At 39.5% G+C, this 11,301-nt stretch overlaps 1 protein-coding gene across 1 annotated transcript; it reads left to right on the forward strand.

Annotated features, from left to right (window-relative positions):
* The first annotated feature begins 1,845 nt into the window (after nt 1-1,845).
* On the forward strand, nt 1,846-4,685 carry LOC122665101 (protein DMR6-LIKE OXYGENASE 1-like). Its single transcript, XM_043861163.1, has 4 exons — nt 1,846-2,067; nt 2,160-2,407; nt 3,658-3,979; nt 4,433-4,685. The coding sequence occupies exons 1-4, from the start codon at nt 1,846-1,848 to the stop codon at nt 4,682-4,684; spliced, it is 1,044 nt and encodes a 347-aa protein (XP_043717098.1). The 3' UTR covers nt 4,685.
* Nucleotides 4,686-11,301: the final 6,616 nt, after the last annotated feature.

Below are 11,301 nucleotides of genomic sequence, written 5' to 3' on the forward strand. Positions count from 1 at the left end.
AACCCTTCACCAACAAGCATCTCTGACTAAACTATACCCCTACCATCAGACTATCCACTGAAGAACAAAACATGGATCATAACAATGAGGAATGAGAAATATGCATCAAATAATTTTAATTTTAGGGAGAGAGGTTCGATTGGTAATTAACCAGAATCGATACTTGTACAACACCAGTTCTAATTTTGCCTTCATTTCCTTCAAAATCTTGATGAATAAAAGTTCCTCGCAATCCAAGAACCATCACCAATTCAGTTACTCACAATTCAAACTCCACACAAACAGATTTTCAAAAAATGAATTGGGAACCAAGAAATCATACCTCCCACGCGATGTGACATTCTCAAAAACTGAGAGAACAAAAAGTAAATTACAACTTGAAGATGAAGATTATAGAACAAATATATCAAGAAATCGAAACAAAGGACAATGGATTCCAATTGAGGAGATTCACAAAGTGGGTTTAGTTATTAATTAGTTCGGAAAGCAGGGGAGGTACGTATTATTTTCCAAATCTTATGGGTGAAAGTGTAATTAAAGCAAACCTCAGGGAAGGTACATGTAATTTTTTTATTTTTTTTTTCCCTGATAGATAATATCAATTTATTGCCAAAAAAGAAAAAGAAGAGGGGGTGGAATTTGAAATTGGTCATAATCAAATTAATTAAAATTTTCTTTATTTTATTTTGTTAGTTCATAATCAAATTTCTTTTAAAGGTCCTAAGAAGCATAGACCATGGGAGTTCTCGAAAGAGTGCAAAGAGCAAAATCATTAGGAGTCACAAACTTCGACATCTAGACTAACGAATTTTTATCCTGTTCGATTTCCTGCCCGGTACGGTTGTCCAGTTCCTCTCATAGTGAGGCGAAAAGGATGACTTAATCTCACTCGGGCAGTGTGTTCTGGTAGGGGATTGGGTCATCATTTCCGACCCCCTATGAGAGGAATCGAACGACTGTACAGAATAGGAATCGGAGAGAATAATGATCCCTGAACTAACTGTAAAGAGGTGGTAGAGTGGATTGAGCAGAGCATGATTTTTTAGTGATGGTGGCAATTTCTTAGTATTTTATAGGATATTTATGTGTTTATGAAACAATTTAGAACCACAAATATGTTGAAAGTTGACACAGCTTGGATAGGTGTGGCCCATCATAAGCTTGCAAATAATGCTAAAGTAGATACGAATAGATAAACTTAAATGGTGGATCTGAAGAATGCTTTATTAATTAATAGCAAGAGATCATTGTTTGATCACATCGTCATGCACTATACGAAGATTAATGAGAGCACACGTAAAGACATCAACATGAATTAGATTTTTATTTTATATGATTGGATCATCTTTCCCCCCTCCATCAGATCTGGCTCTTCTCTAGGCGTGATGGGTGATGGGAGGTGGGGGTCCAGCCCAGCTAAAAAAAACGGGTTTTAATCATTTCACATGTGGGACATGGGTCCCCCTCCAACTAAATGCTAAATAGTAGGACAACGTACACATCATGTCACCCCCACCCCCACTCCCACTCCCACGGCTTATTCTTAAGTCAGTCAATACTTGTAACAAACTTTATGTAAACAAAGTCAGCATGGCATGGCATGCACGTATACCCATATTTCACCTCTAGTGATGTCATCCTTCTGATATTTTTGACGTCATTCTAGGATAAGGCATCTTACATCAGCTGCATTTCAATGAATGGATGGATCGATCGATGCCAAATATAAAAGAATACTATAACTAGACTTCCATCTCCATTCTCTTTTCCATTCTCATCTCCAAACACAATAGCTGAGATTCAATTTTTAGGGGTTTTTCTTAGTCCAACACTTCTAGAATTTGTATGGCTAACACAAAGTTATTATTGACTGATCTTTTGCACTCCGGCATCCGTCATGTCCCTTCAAATTATGTCCGACCAATCTCCGACCGGCCAAATCTTCTTGACGTTCAAACCTCTCACCACTCAATTCCTTTCATTGATCTCCAAAGCCTCAATGGTCCTAACCATTCTGATGTAATCAAAGAGATTGGCCAAGCATGTCAACATTATGGTTTCTTTCAGGTATATATGAATTTCAGGTGACTTAATTTCTCTCTTTTTGCTTTGGGTTTACAACTAATACCTCTTCTCTATGTATTAATTATATATGATAGGTGAAGAACCATGGGATACCAGAAAGGGTGAACAATAACATGTTAAGGGTATCTAACGAGTTCTTCCAAATGCCTGAAGGAGAGAGATTGAAAATCTACTCCAATGATCCTTCCAAGACTGTGCGGCTCTCAACTAGCTTCAATGTGGAGACAGAAACGATTGCAAATTGGAGAGATTTTTTAAGACTCCATTGTTACCCTCTTGATGACTACATCCATGAATGGCCTTCTAATCCTCCCTCCTTCAGGTTATTACTCATCCCCCTTTCTTGCAAGTTATATAATTAAGGGAGAATGTTCTCTATGCCGCAGCACAGCCTGCACCCAGGCACATGGGCAGCCTGTGCAGAGGGGGCAAGGTGGTCATTACACCCACCCCCATGTGCCTAGGCGCAGGCTGCGCTGTGACACAGAAAACAGCGCCCTATAATTAACTATGGGTTTGACCTCTTTCAGTTTCAGCCTTTCGTTCTGCAACATATATGGCAGTATCAATTATTACCTTCAAATCTTGTGGGTTGGCCACGTTATGTTTTTCGAGTTCAATTAGTTTCCTCATACCTTAGAGTCAGACTTTAAAATATTGTAGTGCAGGAAATAAAAAAAATAAAGCTTTCAAAATTGTTTGAATTTACCGCAAGAGGGAGCTCAATTGGTAAACACCAACACCTCATAATTAAGCGGTCATGAGTTCAAATCTCTTTGGGGTCTATCTATAAAAAAATTTGGTTGAATTTTTTTTTTTACAAAAAGAGTATAAGAACTTTTGAAAAGAAGAAAAAGCCATATACGGCAAGGTGGGCAATTTGATATGTGACGTATTTGGGTAAGTAGCTTTCTATCTAACGGTATTGGGTGATAGGGGATCTTTATCCTCTCAATTTGCCTGCCCATACTTAATGTCAAGTACATCTAACAGAGGGAACAGAAATGACTATCCTACCCCCTACCCGAACACACTGCCCGATGTGGAATCCACGTGGGGTTCACCTCCCTTTATTAGATGTACTTGACATCAAGTACGGACAGGCAAATTGAGAGGATAAAATTCTGGTTGATAGAGGCCGAAGACCTTTCACTTCTGAGGAAGAAGAGGCCATTACTTTTTATCATTTTAAAGGGTAAGAGAACACTATCTGGCCGGTCACTCGCGTGCAGTGTGCAGCCCTGTACCCAGACATAGGGCTGCTTGAAATGATCACCGTGCCCTTAGAGATTTTCGCCTTTCCATGGGAGCACAATAGTCATTAATTTCATGTGACCCTATATCTAGGTGTAGGGTCACGCACCGCACACGACCAGGTAGTGCTCTTTCTCCCAATTTTAAAAAGGAGAAAAGTTGTCTATGAAGTGTACCACGCACCCCATCCCCCATGATGCTAACATACGCGTGCGTACAGATGTCACACTCTCCCACAAAGATACAAAAAGTACTTTTAACTTTATAAGAAAAGTATTAAGTAAACCCTTTTTCACATTCCTCTTTTTTGTTCAACAGGGAATATGTGGCTGAGTACTGCACAAATGTGAGAAGCCTTTCACTAAGATTGCTCGAAGCAATTTCAGAGAGCTTAGGCTTCCAAAGTGATTACATAAATGAAGTATTACAGAAACATGCACAACATATGGCCATCAATTACTATCCCCCATGTCCACAACCGGAGCTTACTTACGGATTACCCATCCATTCCGACCCGGATGTAATCACAATTCTTCTGCAAGACAATGTCCCTGGTTTACAGGTCCTCAACAATGGCAAGTGGATTGCCGTCAACCCCATTCCTAATACCTTCATCATCAACATCGGTGATCAAATTGAGGTGATGATCGATCAGACATAATTTAAAGATTTATATATTTTTTGGGCTGATGGTCTCTGTGCCGTGCCCAAACACATGGGGTGGGTATTTCCTTCCATTCAGGGGGCAGGGCAGTCATTTTGCCCACCCCCATGTGTCGGATTGAGCTCCTCTCTAGGGAGCCCAACACTCAGAGAGTGCCTAGAGAGGCATCCAGCCATTGGGTTGTGCCGTACACATCCCAATGGCTGATTGGGTGCCCACTGGGATGTGTATGACACAGCGCAGCCCTTGGATATGATGCCCTCAGGCACTCCCTGGGTGCTGGGCTCCCTAGATAGGAACCGGATCCTCATTTATTTGCGCACACATACCCTGGCCCCCGGTACAGAGAACATTTGGCTATATTTTTTTGTTTGAGTAACTTGTCAACAACTAATTAAAATGTATTTTTGTTTTTTCAAATCTTTATAGGTACTTAGTAATGGAAGGTACAAAAGTGTGCTCCACAGGGCTGTGTTAAACTGCAATGAAGGGAGAATCTCAGTCCCAACTTTTTATTTCCCATCACCTGATGCAGTGATCAAACCTGCACAAGAGCTGGTGGACAAAGAACACCCAGCCCTTTACAGAAGTTTCACTTATAACGAGTACTACACCAAATTCTGGAATCGAGGACTTGCAACTGAGAACTGCTTAGATATGTTCAGAGCTTCTTCAACGTAGATTGGAGGTTCATTGGGTACAGAGATACCCTAGCTCATCATCTTTGGATATCAATAATGTTGGCTTCTCATTGTTTGTCTTTCTTGTCTATATAGGACTATTGGTCTGTTGTCCTCTTCGGGATACTACGAGGAAGCTTCCCTTCCTGGTGTACTTATCCCTTTTTTAGGGTGATTTAGTTGTTGTTTATTCTTCCTTCTTCAACCACCCCCCCCCTTCTTTCTTTTTTTTTGTTTTGTTTTCTTCTCTTTCTTTTTTTAATAAATGTTTTCTTATCCCTAAAAAAAGGACGAAAAAACAACTAGATGCTTGAAAATAGGGATGTAAATGGGTATCCGAAAATCTGAATCGGATTCGCATCCGTGTTTAGAGATATTCGGAAAAACATTTGAATACTCTGATAAAACTCCATTTGAAAAAAAAAAATTGAATACATAATAATAAAAAATTAAGTAAATATTGATCTTGAGAGTGAATTGTATCCGCTAGGGGGAGGAAGATCCGGGTTACACAAGGCAGAGATGTAAATGAATGGTTGAAAATCTGAATTCAATCCGTATCCGAATCCATCTGAATCCTTTTAGAGGTATCCGTATTCGGCTAGGGAATATCCGGATCCGATCACACCCAATCCGCATCCGAACCGAATCCCATCCGTTTACATTCCTACTTGAAAATCCTTAAAGAGATTATCTTTGTAGGGAGAATGTACTCTGTGCCGCAGCGCAACCTATGCAGGGGGCAGGGTGGTCATTGCGCCCACCCCCATGTGCCTGGGCGCAGGCTACGCTGCGGTACAGAGAACAGTGCCCCATCTTTATATTCAACACAAGGAAAAAAATTGGGCACACCGCAAGAGTACCTAGCTTGTATCATCCTCTCTTCTCCCTTTTTGAAAAAGACCCATTTAACCTCCCCTATCCATTCGATCTTATGACTGGTGTATGCCACTAGTTTACAAAAAATTGATGACAAAACCCTTTCCCCCAAAACTATTTAGCAAAGTTATTTAGAGAATATGTTGTGCACCCTTTTCCATTTGGTAGCACATGAGTTGGTCAATGTGATAGAGGACATCACATATGTTTTAATGACCAAATTTTAGTAAAAAATAAGCAAGAAAAGTTGCACAAACTCTGATTCAAGGTTTTAGTAAAATTATCAAATCATCAATATAAAAAATGGTATCTTTTGTAATTTTAGCTACTGCCTCTAATCATTTTAAGCTGAAATTATACCAATGAAATGCTTGTTTGGTCCTCTATCAAATTGATGAGGTGGGATCCCGAGAATAACTATGAACCGCACAAATGGAATCCACATTGTGGGACCCACTGTGGGTGAATTCCATCTGTGCGGCTCACAGTCGTTCTCGTACAAAAACGGGATCCCAACTCCACATTGAATAACTCATATACTGCCATGTGGCAAATGGTGAAGGATTATACTTCACTAAGCATAGTGATGAGGAAGAAAACCCTTTGTTTATATATAATTCAAAGCTTTATATAATTTTGATGTACAAAAGTCCCTTTGGACTAAAACTCAATTACACACCAAATTATGTGGTAGGAAAATCCAAACGTTTGTAGAGCATCCTTGAGAGCTTGGAAGAAACCCTCATAAGAAATACTGAGTACTTCTACAGCTTTTCTGCAAATTATTGTTTTTGTTTTACAGGGCTAGCTATAATGTACAAGTTCAATACTTATAGTCCAGATTTCTTTATGTTATGTGCTTAATTTCTTAGGCAATCGCTCATTTCTCTTCCTATGTTAGTATTTTCACTATTTTTTCAATTCATATTTATTTTTCCTAATTGCTTTCATGATTTTGAGTGCTTTTATTTTGTTATAACACTACATTAATCCTTCGATGAACAGTAGTGTTAATCATGGCGTTTTACCTCTTTGCCATAGAAGGTTTGATTATGATTTCATCTATGTCACAAAAAAGGTGACATAGATGATGTTTCACAAAGAATTAAAGTAGGATAAATGAAGTGGTGAGGTGCGATCGGAGTACGATGTGACCAGATACATTCCTTTAAAGTTTAAAGAAAAGTTCTACAGGAGTGTTGTCTGACCAGTTATAGTGTATGGGGCGGAACGTTGGGGAATTAAGAAGTGACATATAACGAAACTATGTGTTGCAGAGATGAGGATGTTAAGATGGATGTGTGGCAAAACTAGGAAGGATACATTGATGAACGAACATATTAGAGCTAATGTGGGATTTGCCATGATCAACAACAAGCAACGAAAATGTCGTCTGACGTGGTTCGGCCATGTGCAACGGAGGCCTGGGGATGCCCCAGTAAGGAGGAGTGATCTGATTACGATTGAAGGAGCTAAAAAAACTAGGGGCAAGCCTAAAATGACCATAGGTGAGGTTGTGAAGAATGACATGCATAGTCTGGGTCTTGTGTCAAGTATGACCTCAGATAGAACCTATTAGAGGGCAAGGATCCACGTTGTCGATATCATGTAGCTGAGATTTTCTTGATTTCCTAAGCTATCCACTTTCCTCTTTCATTTTTCATTTTCCTTTTCTCATTTTTCTTGTCTCATTTTTCATTTTTATTCTTCAATCCGCTTATTTTCCTTTTCCTTTGTGAGGATCTTAGTTTTTCTTACTTTGTTTTAAAGGATCCATGTAACCGACCCCATTTAGTTAGGATAAGGTTGAATTTTATTGTTATTGAAGGTAGATATAAAATTTGTATATATATGGTGGCATTATTGGTAGTTTTGAGCATTGATGAAATTACATATTTTCTTGTATTTTTTAAAAGTTCTAGTGATCTTCACATCAAACCAAAACAACCCCTTAATGAGTTGACGTGAGTTGAGTCTTAGGCTCTTCATGCTCAACTATTCTAGTGACGTTAGAGTTATAATCCTTTAAGAATTTTCTTCCTTTCTTTCCAGGTCTCTGATGCATTGCTTGCAATGATCAAATCAACAACGTACGTATAAGCTGGATGCAGTAAGTAATCACTACATAACAACTCTATTATTCACTCAGGCAAGAGATCACTCTCTGGTCTTGTAGTCTTGGCATCAACGCAGAGGCCAATGAGAATGAGCATAGAGACATCAACATGGATGTGTTTTTTTTTTTTAATGAAACTTTTGATTTCACAGGGACGTGGCGATAATTTCACACACTCCTGTATTTAGGCGCAGGAACCATGTGACTAGTCAGCATTCTTTTTCCCTATTCACTTCCACTACCCTTACCCTCATTTTTATACCATTCTATAACTCATTTCATGTCCAATCAGGGAATGTTTAAAATTTTTAGATCTCGCACACGAGCGAGTGAGAAGAGTTGGTTTTGGAAAACATTTATTTCAAAATATCCATATGAAATACATTGTAACAGCCATCACCAATAGGATACGAGACACATCACGAGAAGAAAAGGAGAAAGAAGAAATCAATTAAAGACTCAAACGGATCAAGCAAGGAAGGAGGCCTGAGGAACTCTATGTATAATCCAAGAGACCCTGCAGCCCAAATACGTTTAGAGATGGAGCAAGAAAAAAATATATACCACATGGTTTTATTCTCAACATGACAAAGAGGGCAAAAAAAACAGAGCAAAGAACTGCACAAGACGGTGGGCTTTAGTAGAAAAACCATTGTTTATAGTAGGGGTGTCAATTCAAGGCCCGGCCTGGCAGAATCGACCGAGCCTGCCCAACTAAAGCCCAGCCCTACCTGGCCCGTTTACTAAATGTGTCGGGCTTAAGCCCGACATGTTTAGTAATCGGACGGTCTCAGTGTGGGGTCTTAGCCCGCCGGGCGCCCAACCGGACCGACCGAATGCTAGCCCGACCGAGCCTAGCCCGACCTTGATGCATGTGTAAAGATATCCCAGGAACATCCATCCTCTCCTGCTGCTCCTTTCACCTTCAACACAGAACCACCACCACATATATACTCAGTATTTTCTTATCTATGATTTGAATAACTCCTCCTAATCTAATCTTCCATAAAGAAACAATTCAGTTTCAATTTGATGACAGGAGATCTAATATAAGGTTCTTGATGATACTATACCTGATAAGCCAAAGTTAATCCACCAAAGACGAAGTCGGAGGGGAAGTCATGGCGGCTATATTTGGGTGAGTTTTGACAGCTATATTTGGATGAGTTTTGGCCTGAACCCACCTCTGATGAAGCTAATAGACAACTTGCAAATGAAGAAGAAGAAGAAGAAGAAATAGCCAGATTGACTACTCCTTTCCTGAACCCACCTCTACTATTATTTCACTAAAATCGTTCACTGTTGATGAGATGGAACCCATTGAAGGGTATATGTTGTATTAACATCAGTGCTGAGAAGTGTCAATTTAAAAAGATTGAATCCATTACATGACATTTGGTCTGAAACATCAATTAGCCCGACCGTTTAGAGTTAAATAGGTCATTAACCCGACCGAGACCGGTTTTAGGCCCGTTTAGTCCAAATAAGGTTGCACCGATTAAAGATCGAACACCGATCGACCGAAATGAAACCGTACCATGCCCGCCCAATGCAAACCCGAATGCCTAAATGGTCAGACACGATGCAGCCTATAAAATTGGTGAGGCCCGTTTAGGCCCGACCGAGACCGACCGAGCCCGACCGGTTGACACCCCTAGTTTATAGGTTTCCAAAACAATACGATGAAAATTTCTTAGGGCAACAAGTGAAAAAAATTCCCCCTTATGTTATTTTTTTTTTTGGGAAAATTACTTGTACACCCCATGTACTATGGCCCAATTGTTTGATCACCTCAACTTTTCAAACAATTACTTGAACACCCCCTGCATTTTAAGATTTCTTACAACTAGCCCCTGTTCGTTAGTCAGTCAACGTTTAGTGATGACGTCATGAGTTAAAAAAATCATAAATATTCAAACTAACCTTTAGAGTTATTCAACTGAAAATTATGAAGTTAAATGACCAATTTACCCTTCTTCTTCTTCTTGCAACCACACTTCTTGCTGCATCAACTTACCCCCTGAACTTCATGCCACTCTCGCCGCTGTCCTCACCACCCCTGCCCCTACCACCCCCATCACCCTTGCAGGCTAGAAAACTACCTCTCGAGGAATCCGCTTGATCCCGTCAATTGTTGTCCCAATCAGCAAGTAAAGAAGAGGAATTTAAAGTTTGAAACGACCGCCCTGCCCCTTAGATGCCTGAAATGTCTATTACATCCCGCCCAATGTGTTTGGGCACAACCTTTGCCCCCCATGCACTCCCGATCAAAGAAAATCACCCCATTATCATTTGTTCCATTTAATTTCTAAGCCAGTTTAAATGTATAGTCTTGAACAAGATTTTTTTGCCGTGTTCCATGAGTCCGTTTGTTTGTCGGGGAGGATGGGATGGAAATATTATGGGCTGGGTCCCACAATGTAGTAGATTGGGGAACGAGGGTCAGATTTTTTATTTTTCCCATGAACAGTAACCTAATTTGGTGGGACTTTAGATAGAATAAGGGTGAAATTATTAAGTGTCACATCAGCAAACAAAACATTTGATGTTGTTCCTTGAGCTTTTGTACGTTCATAACTGCATATTAACCAAACAAAATTGGAGTAAGATTTTGAAATATCACAAGAGCACTTTTCCACCCCAATTCTCCCACCCTACCTAAGCCACCGGCAAACAAACTATCCCTGCTCTTTAACTAACATGTCATGTCACAAAGTCATCGACCAGACAACGTTACTTTTCTTTTGTTGAAAAGTAGGTCTATGTTTGTTCAGTTTAGGGGCAATTACTATCACTACCCTACACTTAGCCTATATTTATTAAAATACCCTATCTTAAACTTCTTTTCTAATACTACCCTGCTTTTAAACTTTTACATCTCCTTCTACCCTCATGTTTTTAAATACCCAGATTGCCCTTCTTTTTTACCTAGTAACCTGCTAATCTATTTAACCTACCATTCATCTTCTACTTTTTACTCTTTTTGTCATTAATATAGTACAAAACAAAAGCATCCACCCACTTCTCACTCCCATTTTTTACTCAATTTGGTTTTTTTTTTTTTTTTATTTAATTAATTTTTTATTCAACATTTCATCCTCATCATTCTTTTTTGAAGAGATCATGGTTCTAAGTATCGGTATTGTATTGCTAGTGACTGATACCGATACCGTATCGGTAGCACTGTACAAATAAGGGGTAAAATGGTCAGAAAACTCATTTTTTAAGGAGTTTCAGGGGTAATTTTGCCCGATACAGGTCGATACCGTATCGGTATCATATCAGTTTTGCAGGTTATCGATACCCGTTCTAATACCGTGCACTAAAACCATGGACAGGTCAACTCTCTTCAAAAATAGTAAAAATTAAATTGAATAAAAAGAGGAAGAGAGAGAAGAAGTGGGGTGCTTTGAAAAGGGTCGATCTGTTCCATGGTTTTCGTGCACAGTATCGGAACGGGTATCGATAACCTGCAAAATCGATACAATACTGATACGGTATCGGCCTGGATTGGCTGTATCGGGCAAAATTACCCCTGAATCTCCTTAAAAATGAGTTTTCTGACCATTTTACCTCTTGTCCGTACCGTGTTATTGATACAGAATCGACACGATATCAGTATC

The sequence above is a fragment of the Telopea speciosissima genome, chromosome 6 (assembly GCF_018873765.1).
Source record: "Telopea speciosissima isolate NSW1024214 ecotype Mountain lineage chromosome 6, Tspe_v1, whole genome shotgun sequence".
Lineage (NCBI taxonomy): Eukaryota > Viridiplantae > Streptophyta > Magnoliopsida > Proteales > Proteaceae > Telopea > Telopea speciosissima.